The following is a 14782-nucleotide window of genomic DNA, read 5'->3' as shown; positions in this document are numbered from 1 at the left end:
TTTTTTCAACCGGGGGGGGGGGGGCGGATCGCTTTTCAAACTACTCTGTTTTATTCAGAACTCACGTTCATTGTCAGTCAGTTTCTCTGACCATGCTCGGTTTTACGCCATTCCACCCGATCTCCAGCGCTTGTCCCATTCAGTCCAGCTTGTGCCCGAAGGCCACTCAACGACTGGACCATCAGGGCGGAGGAGGAGCCTCAATTCTCCAGCATTATGCCATTGTTCCTGAACCATTCCATAGTCTCCTGTGACTGCAGCTGTCTTTTCTAGAGAGAGCACTGGCCATCGCGGAGACATTTTTGGGAATCCGTAACTGGGACACCAGAAATGTAATCTCGCCCCAACTTGGGGAGTGGGATGAGTGGGCTGTAGAAGAGTGGGATGAGGCTCCCTGTGCTTTTGGTGTATGTAGCTTGCAGGAGGTCCATTCTGTACACTTTTGAACCTCTGCCTGACATTTCCCCAAAAAGCACTTTCCTGGGGGCATCTTCTTTGGGGGCCATAACTCTGACCCCCCCTGAAGTGCAATCTGCACATAACTTGGAGGAGTCCTAGAGGAGCATCGGGGGGAGGTTCCCTGTGAGTTTGATGTTTCTAGCTTGGGTAGGGTCCATTCCATACATGCTTGAACCTTCTGAACCTGTGCCTGTCATTTCCCCAGAAAGCTCTTTCCTGAGGGCACCCTCTTTGGGGGGCCGAAACTCAAAACCCATAAATCCAACCCTCACCAAACTTAGAGGGCAGGTAGAAAAGAGATAGCTGGGGATCCCCTGTGAGCTTGGTGTTTCTAACACACTGGGGGGGGGATGTTCTACTGCATCATGAACCTCACAAACTGAACCAGTTTGTTGGTGCCTAAAGTTCATGATGGGTCATGGTTCATGAACTGGGCATGCCACAAACCACAACCAAACCACATTTTTCCAGTTCATGCCCATCCCTCCTCTCAACCAGTGTTTGTATATATAGTGCTATTTTATGTTAGCTTAAGTCGACAGATGTTGGGGTCTGTTTATGCCCACCACAATGAAGCTGTCAGATCCTGAGAAACAGAATTGTTACCGATTAGTGATTTTTCTTCCTCTTCTTGTTAACTAACTTGTCAAAAGGATTTTGACCTGTTTTCTTAGGTTCACTTGGTAAAGGTCAGCTTGGCTCATAAATGAGAGGGGTTTTGCTTTAGGAAAACTGAAGGACAAATACATCCATGTATTATAGAAAGCAGGATGTGAAACACAGCTGTAGCTGAGAAAGAGGAGGAAAACAAAGACGGGACCAAGAATCTAAGCAGGCATTTATGTATCCCTTTTTAGAAGACTTTGATGTTGTTGCTGATGTGAATACCCTGATTATATTCCCCCATTGCTTTTGATTTGTCAGACTGTTCTTCTAATTGCCTTGGCGGGTATCATGTATACTGAAACTCTGTGGATCTTAAAAATATTTTGAATAGTGGGGTTGTAGCAGGATGCATTGGTCACAGTCATATCACAATCTTGCATTAATGTCCATTGTTGTCAGTCAGCCCTTATGTACCAGAGCCAGGAAGTGAAACTTATAAAAAGGTGACAAACAGGAGTATAGCACAAAAGCTTAGGGTTGCCAGCCTCCAGGTCGGGCCTGGAGATCTCCTGCTTTTACGACTGATCTCCAGGTGACAGAAATCAGCTCCCCTGGAGAGAATGGCTGCTTTGAAGGGTGGACTTTATGGCATTGTACCATGCTGAAGTCCCTCCCCTCCCCAAACCCCGCCCTCTCCCAGATCCACCCCCAAAGTCTCCTGGTATTTTCCAACCCAGACCTGGCAACCCTACAAAAGCTTGATTACGAGAAGGAAGGTGTTGCAGGAAAAGACTATCAGTGGCCCAGATAGAGAGAAGTCCTATGCCTACATAATGTTTAATGCAAATTCTGGCCAATCAAAATATAGATCACCATAACCCAATCAGGTGCATTCTGTGAGTGCTAGTCTTAATTTATAGCCACCAAGGGGATCAGTGTGGTGCTACTGATCTGAGCAGCTCTATGGATTGGATCGAACCAGCTTTTCTGCTGTTCAAAAAAGGAAGGAGGAGTCATCAAAAAAGTTTGTGCTTGAGAATCTTGGAATCTGCATGCACAAAAGCCATGTGAGATAAAATGGGATAACAGTGAAAAAGCTAGTTGGATCCAACTCTATATATTAAATTATAATTGCATCAACTAATAAACAACCATGAAACTTAGTTCCACAGAAATGAATTTGGGATAAAGGTGCCAGTTCTACAAATTGGTAAGACTTCGCATCAGGTTTCCTGTCTGTAATTTACTGTAGGTCATTCCGTTTTGTAGAAAATGAAAGAAAATGCTAATGGCAGACAGGTTAGGGTATATAGAAATGAGCTACAGAAAAGTAATGTTGACATTCTTGACTAGGTATTACCGGTAGGTAGTAATGGTAGCTTAGATGGGTTCACAAAAACATATTGCTTGCAGTGGAGGATATTAACTGGAGCTCCTAATTGGATTAACTGGAGTTACTAAATGCTATGTGAATTTCAGAACAGATGTGTAGTGTGAAAACAGCATTAGCTGAAAAGTGGGACTTGGCTCAGATGCCTGAGAGACCAACAGCTGGTGGTCTCCTCCCCCTGCCTGATAAAAATGAGTAGAAACCAGCCACATCCTAACAGGGACACCCATTAGTGTTTTCCCTGACCTTTATTGTTCATGCCTTTAGTCACCATTTCTTGCTTGCTTAATGAATCCATATGGGATTTTTTGTGGACCATGGGTTACAGCCAACCCTTATAAATCTTTACAGTGATAAGAGAGGGGCAGTCAAACACTGAATTAAAAATGTTAGACTTGAGACTCCCAAGAGACCAGATGTGAAGGAAAGCAAGAAAAGGAAATGAATCATTTTTCTTCCTTCATGAGAAACTCAGCTGCAATTGTTGTCAGGGAAATCTGGAATTTATTTCGACCACCGTAATGACTCACTGTAAATGGACAGGAGAGAGTAATTGGATTGCTTCAAATTTTTGCGGCTAAAATATAGCAGTTGTCTATCTGCATGTGGTCTATGCTAACTTATTGAAGAAGGCACAATGTATGGCTAAAAGTGGTGAGGAAACATGAAGCACAATTTGCATTTCAACAGACATTCTGAAATTACTAGAGTTCTGAAGAAACCATCCCTAAATTCAATGGCCAACCCTACATATAGTTGCATTTTTAAAAGGGAGGAGTAAAAGAATTCAGGGATAATATCTGCTAATGAAGTTCATAAGAGCATGCGTTCTCACTGTCAAAAATATCCCAAAACAGGAACAAAATTTATTTATTTATTTGATTTGTATCCCGCCCTCTCTGCCAAGGCAGGCTCAGGGTGGCTTACATAAAATATATTGAACAACTAAAACACAAAATTCAATAAAACCACAACAAAATGATTATAAAACATAGCATAAAGTGCTAGTGCAGATTCGTAACCGGTGGCAGGCATTAGCAACGTCCAATAATGCGGAGCTGCCACTGAAAAGGCCCTGGCCCTTGTCACAACCAGCCTGGCTTCTCTAGGACCTGGGAGGGCCAGACGATTTTGGGTCCCTGATTGTAGTGCTCTCTGGGGAACATGTGGGGAAAGGCAGTCCCTTAGGTATGTAGGTCCTCACCAGAACCTTGAACTGAATTCGGTGTGCTATAGGCAGCCAGTGCAATGGAAATTCAGCTATCTTTATCATTATTACATGAGTGGTCAGAATATTGGTGTAGCAGTGACATACAAACTGTGTTCCAGGGAACCTTAGAAGAGCAGTAATAATGGACAGGCATCCTTGAAAGACCACTTGCCTACCATTTCTGATATTCTCAGATGCTCAAGAGAAAGGTGGATTTATTAATATTTTAAATAAATTTCCTGCTTTAGTGTGTAGCCAAAAGGTAGTGTATTTTTGTGGGTGCTGTGAGGCACATTCACACTGAGCAGAATGTGCCTTGCCCAGTGTCCTACATGAACTGAGCTTATACCCCTAGCATATGGCCAGAACCCCTCTGCAATATGTAATTCCATGGCATGTGCTCACTGATGCTATGGCAGGTGGGTCAGTGTGGAAAATGTTACCAGAAATTTCAGAAGTGGAAAATAACCAGACTAGAAGGATGAGGCAATAAACCATTTCAGCTGCTTAGCAGCATCCCGTGCTGAAGTGATCTTGGATTGCTTTGCCATATGGCAGACTGGTACTCACCCCAAATGTTATCCCCATCTCCATTTATCCATTTGCCACCTTTTTTTATTCTACTCTTCCTCCAAGGAACTCTGGGCAACATACAGTGATACTTCTTTCTCTATTTTATCTTCCCAACAACCATATTTATGGGCTTGGGGTGAGCTGTGATCTGGCCACACATGAATGCACAGAACCAGCACGCCAAGAGCTGGATGCAACATGGATGACATCAACTTTTCATCATGCTGGAAAGTTTGTGCGAATCAAACTTAACTCTATATTGTCAAGTACATTCAGATTTTGAACATCTTTGCACTGAGATTATTCTTTCTGGCATACTAAACTGTCTTGTGTGCTTTTTCCAGGTTGTGGTGGAGAGCTCAGTGGGACATCAGGATCTTTCCATAGCCCTGGATACCCTAACAGGTATCCCCACAATAGGGAATGTCACTGGTTTATTCACACAGCACCAAGCAGCAGCATCCAACTCACTATTGTGGAATTTGATATTGAGTACCATCCAAGTTGCAACTATGATGTTCTGGAGGTAGGTTGCTTTATTTCAGTTGAGCATGTTTCCTTCTGATTGCACCTAAACAATAATCATAAAAGAATAGCTCCATCCCGTTGAATGTTGCCCTGCCCTGGATGGCCCAGGCTAGCCTGATTTTGTTAGATCTTGGAAGCTAAGGAGGGTTAGCCTCGGTTAGTACTTGGATGGGAGACCACCAAGGAAGTCCAGGGTTGCTCTGCAGAGGAAAGCAACAGCAAACTACCACTGAGGGTCTCTTGCCTTGAAAACCCCAAGTCAGATGTGACTTGACGGCATATATTAAATGCCAGTGCAACACAAGATAAGGGTTTTTCTTTCTCTGACGGTTGCATCGTATGTATTGTTATAAATTAAGTTTAACAGAGCATGCTTCCTATGCATAATGAGAGTAAATCTCCCTCCAGAGTGTTTACAATGAATTATGGAATTCTAGGGAGAAAACTTTTTAGTAGCAGATCACTGCTGGTGCTGGTAAAGTGTGTGTTTTCTTTTGTCTGTGGAAACTGGCCCCATAAAAAGGCAGTTGTGTGCTATCATTGTTTCTTGCAAACAATGTTCTGTATCAAACTGGCACAGCAAATACAAGGGATAACGTCTTCAATTTTGGACAGTGTTTTCCTTGGTAAAGACATTAAGGCCTCACAAAAATATTTATCCCTAACAGTAGGAAATGGAGCCAGTCAAGGTCTTGTGTGAATTGTTTTTCAAGGACAGTGAAGGACACACAGAGACTGTGCAATCTAATACTGGTGGGTTTAATGGACTTCTGTCTGTGGGTGGGGTAGTTTGGGTAGTGTAGTTAACAAAGCATTTACAGGCACCAGAACAGTACAAGGTTGCCTGCTTATCATTTCCTGCTCTCTGGAACCTAATGAGAAGAAGAGAACTTGGGCAGGCATAGGTCTCACCACAAATGCACCCAGAGCATATCTGCAGTACAGTCGCACCTGAAAAGCTGCTTTCTGATATTCATCATAGAGCTTTGAAAACCAGTGACAAAAAGGACAAACTCTTGTCTGTAAAACTTCATATTACTTTCTTGCTGCTTCCTAGATCAAAATGATTAATGAACACTGATCAATCTACCAATCTCCCTCTCTTAGCAGCAGCAGAGGACCATTGTGATGCTGTGCAGTTGGTTTAGGAGAAATTCTGAGTTGTGGGGTTTTTTTTTGAAATTTTTTATTTTCTTCCTACAAACACTACAAACTACAAACACCAGAACACTAGAAAACACTAGAACACTAAACTAAAAGATAAGCTACACAAGGATCATACAGAATGATTAGTCATTAGCTTAATCAAAGTTCCCTCTATAATAATGGAATGTAGCTATTGCTTACAGCGTCTATTACAAACTGATATTTCTTTGGTTAAATCAGGTAAGTACAGCTTAAACAATTAAACTTTCAAGCTTATAAGATTCTGTTTTCAATTTCTTTCCTCTATATTTCTTTTTATCATTGGACTTTCAAGAGTTTTGGGGCTGCAGCCCCTTTTTCAGATTTGGAGTCCTCTTCTGGGTTACTGCTCGCCGTGCATTCCGAACCTCCCGACCCATATGTGCTGCATCTCACCATTATCTCCCCAGGCAGGGTTTTTTTCTGGATAAATTTTGGATATGTCTGATAGATCATATCCATATCGCTTTGCAATACATCCACAGATAAACCTGTCATTGGGGCCAATGCTTCACCTAAGATTTCCTTCAGATTCTCACCCTTCTGTTCAGGAACACCTTGAAATCTCAGCGCAAAAGTTGATTTTTCCATTTGGAGTCTTAAAAGCTGTCAGAGGTCCTCTCTTTCTCCACTACCTCCAGTCTTTGCTTAATTGCTTTTGTCTTGGCTTCAACCTTTTTCACTGATTTTGCCATCTCCTCTGCTTTTATATTAGTCTCTTTCAGCTGTTTTTGGAGTGCTTCAAAGTTATTATTGAGATTAGTCATCTGATCCAACAGAGGGCGCAATGCTGTAGCCAGCATATTGGGAAAGTCAGTATTTACTTCCAGTTTACCAGCAAGATGTGCTGATCTTGTAGTTCCAGGAGAGTGCTTCGGTCTCGTCACCATCTGGGAAGCTGAGAAGGCAGTGGCTCTTCCTCCAGGACCTGTGCAGATCTTTGCCTTCATACCACATGCATGTTTCCATGCAGCTGGAGAGAGCATGCCAGAGCCCTGCCAGGGAAACTGACCAGCCACTTAGGAAAGGGGCAGTGGTAGCAGTGGAGAAGCAAGCTGTGCTTGAGGAAGGGGCAGCAGTGGTGGGCCTGGGCTAAATGGAAGTCGTGGGGCCTTCTTAGGAAAATGGGGGACCGGGCCCTGAAATGCCTAGCCCACTATGGGCCTGTCTAGCCCACTATTTCCTGTTTCCCTTTCCTGAAAGCCCCCTCTGTCTTAAGCTTTCCCTCTGCCCCCCCCCAGCAGCCTCTACCTAGGAAACTGTGGCCCAGTTGTGTGGTGCTGTCCACTGAGCCAGGCCCATTTGCATAGTAGAGGACCTCAAAGACTTGTGAGATGGGATCTTACAGTTTACATTATTCTCCTCTCCTCTTTTTATCTACACAACAACCCTGTGAGGTAGGTTAGGATGAAAGTATGTAACTGGTCCAAAATCACCTGGTGGGCTTCCACAGGAAGATGAGGATTCAAACCTGGGCCTCCCAGACCCTATTCTGAAGCTCTAACTGCTACACTACACTGGTTTTCATAAGGTGACGGCTGTTGAACACTAGCAAGCAGCCAGGCCTAGTTGAGTCATTGCAAGTCGGGTGGTATCAAGTCACTCAGAGGCTGCTGTCAGGTCTAGGATTGCCAGCTTCCAGGTGGGACCTGGAGATTCCGCCAGAATTACAGCTGAACTCCAGATGACAGAGATCAGTTCTCCTGGAGAAAATAGCTACTTTGGAGGGTGGCATTATATTCAGCTAAGGCCTTCTTGCTCACCAAACCCTGCCCTCCTCAGACTTCACCCCAAAATCTCCAGGAACATTTCCACCTGGACCTGGCAACCTTAGTCAGGCCTGGCCCCAAGGTGCCCCCGCCCCATACAAGCCAAAACAGGCCTGGAAATAGCTCTGCCTCCTACCACTGCCTTTTACTGACAGAACCAAGCTTGGAATACTGTGGTTGCCTAGCTGAGGGAATCTGTGGGGTTTTTTTTAATTTCATTTTTATACTTTTTTACAATGCACAAAACACGGTAAACATAACCAGGAAAAATAGGGAGGTATAGATTACAACAAGATAAGAATTAGAACCATTGGAAGAGTACAATTTATAAAAATAACAAGACAATCCCGGCTATTAACTGTATTTACTATGATAACTCTGTGTTTATTCATTACTCTGTGGTACTTTGGTGGAATCTGTTTCTTTAAGCTACAGGCACTCCTTTTGCCCTTTTCAGTTTTTAAAACTCTCCAGTGTTTTGGGTTTTTTCAGATTTCAATTTTTTTCTGCAAACGGGGGGGGGGGGCTTTTCAGTGTTGTAGAAAGATCTGTCTTGCCCATTCATGGGAAGCAGAAAAATTCGAAATCTAAAAAGATCTGACTTGCCCATTCACAGTTTTAGTCACCAGATTTAAGTATCCAAAGATGGGTCAATTTTGCTATTAAAATATAAAATGGGGGGGCATAAAACTCATGGGGGAGGGAATACTATCCCCTCCATTGCCATCTGGTGTGGCTCCAGCAGTGGTGGTATCTGGGAGCTGCTTCGAGCCCTGGGGGGCTCCCGGGCTCTGCCATTGCCATGGCTGGGCTTGGAACATCTCCTGGGGTCCACCACCACAGCTGGGTTTGTAGTGGCTCCTGAGCTCCACCACAGACATGGCCAGTCCTGCTGGAAATTCCCAGGCTCTGCTGCCACCACAGCTGGGCCTACCAGCATCTCCTGGGCTCTGCCACCATGGCTGAACCTGCCTGCAGCTTCCAAACTCTGTCACCACTGCAGCCACCGCCCCATCAATGGTAAGTGCATTGTTATTTAATTTGGGGGAATTTAACCCCCTCCCATGATTTTTTTTAACCTTTTCAGTTTTTTCCTGAAAGCCTAGGGGTTCCCCAAAATCTGCAGAAAAACCTGTTTGGTGTAAGTGTGCAGGTTTAGCTATCCGCAGATGGGTGCCACACTTGGGACATAGATATATAGATTGAATGCTAGCTTTCAAAGAAGTTTTGAAGCTGGGCAGTTTAAAAAGAAAATAATTACAAACCATTCATTTTATTTAGATTTTTAAAAGACATTCTCTACAACCTGCACAACTTCCAAAGACAAAGGTGCCTGAAAGACAATGCCATCTGGTCTGGCTCCAGCTGGCTTGCCAGTGTAATATCTAAAATTGTTTTCAAGTTTTGAAATTATGTAGATCATGTCAGTTGTAGACTGGGAGGGAAGAATGGCCTTGGAAAGGGCTCATCCCCAAAGGAGGGAGGGAGGGTTGGAGGCCGGAAGAACCAGTCAGCCCCACCCCACTCTGAGGGAGGGAGAACCAGCCAGTCTGCCACATGTGGCTTGGCTTGCATGCTGCTTTCTGCTCAAGTTCTAGCTTGTGCTGCTGCAGGCTTGCATCTGCCCTCTACAGGACAAGGCTCACAACAGCTGCTGCTGCTTGCTTCACACAGGGGAAGGGCAGCTCCCCCCCCACCATCAGCCCGCCAGGATTTTTCTTGGTGGCCTTAATAGCCAATCTGCCTCTGGGTCACATTTCTCCCCTTGCTGCTCTCAGCCTTACGAACACTGTCCCTTTTACTACTTATTTAAAACATTTTGATGCCACCTTTCCACCCAAATAGGACCCTGGGTGTGCCAAACATGAATCTTTTCAAAAAAATTAACATTATTTTTTGAAAAGAGAGACTAAATTTTTAAATTATATTGCTGTGAAACTAGTTGTCGTAATATTCTTGTAATGCTCCGCTTCACAAAATCTGCAAGTAGCTGTCTTTCACAATTTTTTTATACTGCAATACCAAGGTGACTCTGCAATTTGGAAATGACAGACCTTCGTTTCATGGTTTCCCCACTCTACTCTAGCCCCATAATGTACTATACTCTGTTTTCTTTGCCTCCAAAGCACAGGGGATGAAACTGTTACAATGTTAAGCAACAGAGCTCAATATCTGAGTCTCTTTCTGAACACCCCTGTTTCTCCCTGCAAGGCGCGAGCAGTCATCTCTGAGCAGGGGCTGACTTATTCACGGAGATGGGTGGCTAGCCACATAAAACGGCCATTCAGTTGCTCATAACTCTGGAATGCTGGCTTGACTGTCACAATCAACGGAACTAACAGAGCAGAAGCAAATGGCAAAAACAGGCTGAAACCAAAGGCTTGATTATGCTGCGTTACACCCTGAGCAAAAAGTTGGAAGAACGGACTCTTTCTCCGTTACGTCTCCCTTTTTTCCACTCTACATTACTTCTGTATGAACCACACCCCAACATTCTTTGTAGACTTCCCAGCTCTGTTTTTTTTTAATAACTGGATTCATATGGTAACAATTGGCTTTTTCCTTTAGCGTCAAAAGTAACGTTTTTATTTTTTGTAATTTCCCCCCCTCTCTCATGGAAACTGTCTGGCTTGTTTCTGGTCCAGCCTTTGTGAAAGCTTCTGGTTAGCTGAACTGGCATAGAGTGAAAAACAAAAACAAAAAAACACACTCCCAATTTTTTTTAACAAAAAAGAAACGCCCTTTGATTTCAAAATCGTACAAAAGGCAATTGTGAAACAGGCTGGCAGTATAAAAAGGCATTCAGTAAATGGCATCTTCTCCTTTGACTTGCAAACATAATTTGTTGAGATTGCTTTAGTGTTGCATTTACAGCATGTGGGGCCTCATGTGGTTTTATGGACAGAATGCTGGTTCTTCTGTCTGTGAGAGGTCAAGGATAAAACTCCCTGCTCAGCCTTCAGCAAGTCTGTCTCTCAGCCTAACTAACCTCACAAGTCTTGAATTGTAAAGCATTCTGAAGACAGCAGAAGGTTCATAGCTCCACAGAGAGGGATAAGCTTTGTGCAAGATCCCAAGTGCCATCCCCAGCTTCTCCACGAAAGGATTTCACATCAGCAATAGTTCAGTTCAGGTAACTGTAAACTACATCAACAGTGAATAATTGTGCAGTCATTCAGGACTATGCAGAGGGTCTTAGTTTATTAGCACTGAGTATCTTTCTTAGTGTCCTGGAACTAATATAAAACATGAAATGGATTATTGAACACTACTGTCTGTGTCTGTGTGTGTAAAGAGCCAGCAAATCGCAGCCGACTTAGGGTGACCCCACAGCAAGGGGCTTTCAAGGCAAGTGAGAAGCAGGAGTGTTTTGCCATTGCCCTACTCTGCAGTGTCTTCTTTGGTGATCCCCACCCACCCCCGGTAACTGTAAACTACATCAACAGTGAATAATTGTGCAGTCATTCAGGACTATGCAGAGGGTCTTTGTTTATTAGCACTGAGTATCTTTGTTAGTGTCCTGGAACTAATATAAAACATGAAATGGATTATTGAACACTACTGTCTGTGTCTGTGTGTGTAAAGAGCCAGCAAATCGCAGCCGACTTAGGGTGACCCCACAGCAAGGGGCTTTCAAGGCAAGTGAGAAGCAGGAGTGTTTTGCCATTGCCCTACTCTGCAGAGTCTTCTTTGGTGACCCCCACCCACCCCCGGAACGCGCCCCCCCTCAAATCCCACCGTCAGAGCAATGAGGAGACCTGGCAACCCTATGCAGCTCTCTTCCCTCCCTGAACATTACAGTAACCAGGGGTCATTTCCTGCAGGAGCGCACAGGAACGGAGCTCCGGCAGTAAAGAGTCCAGGGGGCGGGCACATGCAATAAGCCCCCCCCTGCTCCTAGCAGCCCCGGGCCACGAGGAGCACAAGGATCTGCACGTTCCCCCCCATAGCTAGCAATCCAAAACAGTCCAGTGGAGCCTGAGCAGTGGGTGTTGCCTTCTGACACACTTCCGGTGATACCAGGGTGTGTGGCATATGCAAATAAGTTATGCAAATGAGTTATGCTAATGAGCTCCTGCACTTCTTTTTCTACTAAATGATCCCTGACAGTAACTAATCAAGATCCAATCTGAACAGATGCCATTTGCTAATATGGTAACCTGAACAGGAAAAATTAACTACATTCAGAAATAATTCATCCTCTGTGTATTTTCTGATGCCTGACTGACATTATTTCAGTTTCATGTTTATGAGGCAAGCAAGCAGGAGGGGACACAGAGGAGGAACTGGCCAAATACCTGTGGGCCTGGCAGAGATGAAATGTTTGCTGATGGGCCTGGGAGAAAAACAGTAAAATCAACTGAGTGTTGTGAGGCAAGGCTGAGCAGGGCAAGGGTAGGAAGGGGAAGAAAATACTGAAACCAACCAAATAGGTGTACCTCACTTATGGTGACAAAATACCGTGAACTGGAGCTAGCCGGAGAAAGAACTAGCAGAAATTGGATATTTGAACAAGAGAAATAAAGTGATAAGGGAGTCATACTCTCTGTAGTTAGATTTATTCTTTCTGCTGATAAAGTAAGGCACCTGTACGTATCATCTAAACCTGGGGATTGATTTTTTTCATTTTTATTTATGATTTATTACTACATTTAAATATCTAATAATTTGGAACATTTTTTATATGCTCATGTGCTTTGGCAGATAGGGCCTCAAATTTCTGAATAGGAACAGGATATTTGGACAACATCTCAGTTGGATAGAAAAAGAGTTACACACACAGACATAGGCCAGTCACTGAATTATCACACTCTCTGTAGTTAAATTTATTCTTTATCTGCTGATAAAGTAAGGAGCCTGTATGTGTCATCTAAACCTGAGGATAGATTTTTTCATTTTTATTAATGATTTATTACTGCATTTAAATATCTAATAATTTGGAACATTTTTATATGCTCATGTGCTTTGGCAGATAGGGCCTCAAATTTCTGAATAGGAACAGGATATTTGGACAACATCTCAGTTGGATAGAAAAAGAGTTACACACACAGACATAGGCCAGTCACTGAATTAAATGTAAATGAGAAATAAAAAGAATAAAGAATCCAAACCGACGTAATAACTACAATAAAGAAAAGTAAAATTATTAAAGAACAGAATGGCTTGCATGGGACTTGAAGAGAACTTCTATTCATTTTTAGCAGGACTGAGGAAGGCAGAGGCCTGAGAGCCAAGAGAACTACTTCCTGCCCTGGACTCTAATAGGGTTGCCAACTGGGAGAATCTTAGAGATCGAAGGTAGCACCTGGGAAGGACACAGGTTATGGATGGCAGAGACCTCCGTGAGGTATAATGCCATAGAATCAGGGGTCATTTGGGGGGGACGCGGCGGGGGGATGCCATCCCCCCGGGTGAGGTGCGGGAGGGCGGGGCCTGGAGCTCCCTGCTGGTGCCCGCTGGAGGTCGCCGCCGGCTGTGGGGAGGACACACTTCCGGTGATGTCAGGGGGTGTGGCATATGCTAATGAGTTATGCTAATGAGTCCCCCTAGCTCTTTTTCTACGAAATGACCCCTGCATAGAATCCATCCTCCAAAACTGCCATGTCCTCCAGGGGGAACTGGTCTCTGTAGTCTGGAGATCAGTGGTAATCCTGGGAGAACTCCAGAACACACCTGGAGGTTGGCAAACCTGGATTTCAATGATCCAGTGGCTAGACACAATATAAGGCTGTTTCTTATGTTATAGTATGTTCAGTGTTCATTCTCTGTATGCATGTGGCAAAGACTATTCCTCAGGAATATCTGAGATGAGCAGGGAAGTGTCAAATCATAAGAATCCCTCCTTTGACCACTGTGTGGAGAGGGGCTATGGTAGATCTGTCCATGCAGAAGATCCCAGGTTCAATCCTTGGTTAAAAATGGTTAGGTAGTAGATAATATGAAAGATCTTTACCTGAGGCCCTGGAAAGCTGCTGCCAGTCAGAGCAGACAAGCCTGATCTTGATAGACCTTGATAGACCAATGGCGCAGCATAAGGCAGGGTCCGTAAGAGCAAACAGCCCTATCCACTGGTCCGTGACTGGCTGGATTACTTGGCAGGGCCCGGGCAACTAGGAGGTAGTAGGGTTGCAGTGGGAGACCTCCAAGCCAGCAGCCTGGGTTGTTTGCTGCTGCTTAGTGAGGGTTTCCAGGCCCTTGCTGGGGGTGGAGGGTTTCCCCATCTCCGGGCCCTGCCCCCCGGCCTCTGCCAATCAGCTTTCTGGCAGCAGGACTGGCAGCAGGGGAAGGCCTAGGCTGGTAGGCAGCAACATCATTGACAATGCAACATCACCGGAAGTGAAGTCATCATGATGCCAGCAACACAGGATGCTCTAGTATTTGGGTAAAAACTCTATGGTAAAAATGGTTCTACTGTAGAGCCTTTTCTGAAATACCAAAGTATCCCCACCTGTGATACAATGGTATCGCTTCTGGTATGTGCTGGAAGTGACTTGCTGGCCTAGGGCCCACCTTGCATCTCTATACTCAGTAGAGTGGTGGTGGTGGTGGAGGGAATACGTAGTGTTCTGATGTCATGACATCACCTCCCACAAAACTCCAGGTGATGTCATCTATGGTAAAACTCTGGAGTTTGGGGGGTAACCTTAGAGCTTTGCCCCAACACAATGACAGTACTTCCAGGATTGGCCAGAAGTGGCACTGTGGCATCAGAATGCCACATATTTACATATCCCCACAGGCATTCACCTCCTTTTGGGGATTTTGCTCCTCTGGGGAGGGAGGGGGAGGAAAAGAACCAGAGAGAGGGGGGGGAAATGGAGTCCAGTAGCCCTTTTAAGAAGACCAGCAATGTTTTATTCCAGGTATACGTTTTTGTGTGCAAGCACACTTTTTCATGGAGAGGGAGGGAAAGATCCTCTGGGGAGGGAGGGGGAGGAAAAGAACCAGAGAGAGGGGGGGGAAATGGAGTCCAGTAGCCCTTTTAAGAAGACCAGCAATGTTTTATTCCAGGTATACGTTTTTGTGTGCAAGCACACTTTTTCATGGAGAGGGAGGGAAAGA

At 44.5% G+C, this 14782-nt stretch overlaps 1 protein-coding gene across 1 annotated transcript in view; it reads left to right on the top strand.

Moving 5' to 3' along the window:
• CUBN (cubilin) overlaps window positions 1–14782 on the top strand; it is a 227622-nt gene that overhangs the window by 93876 nt on the left and 118964 nt on the right. The window contains exon 30 of the mRNA XM_015423746.1: window positions 4583–4764. Coding sequence (XP_015279232.1) covers window positions 4583–4764 — 182 coding nt within the window. The remainder of the gene's footprint in view (window positions 1–4582; window positions 4765–14782) is intronic.

This window comes from Gekko japonicus, unplaced genomic scaffold (genome assembly GCF_001447785.1).
Source record: "Gekko japonicus isolate JY-2015 unplaced genomic scaffold, Gekko_japonicus_V1.1 scaffold94, whole genome shotgun sequence".
NCBI lineage: Eukaryota > Metazoa > Chordata > Lepidosauria > Squamata > Gekkonidae > Gekko > Gekko japonicus.
Note: the sequence above shows the minus strand (reverse complement) of the source record. Positions and strands in the feature narration are given on the sequence as shown.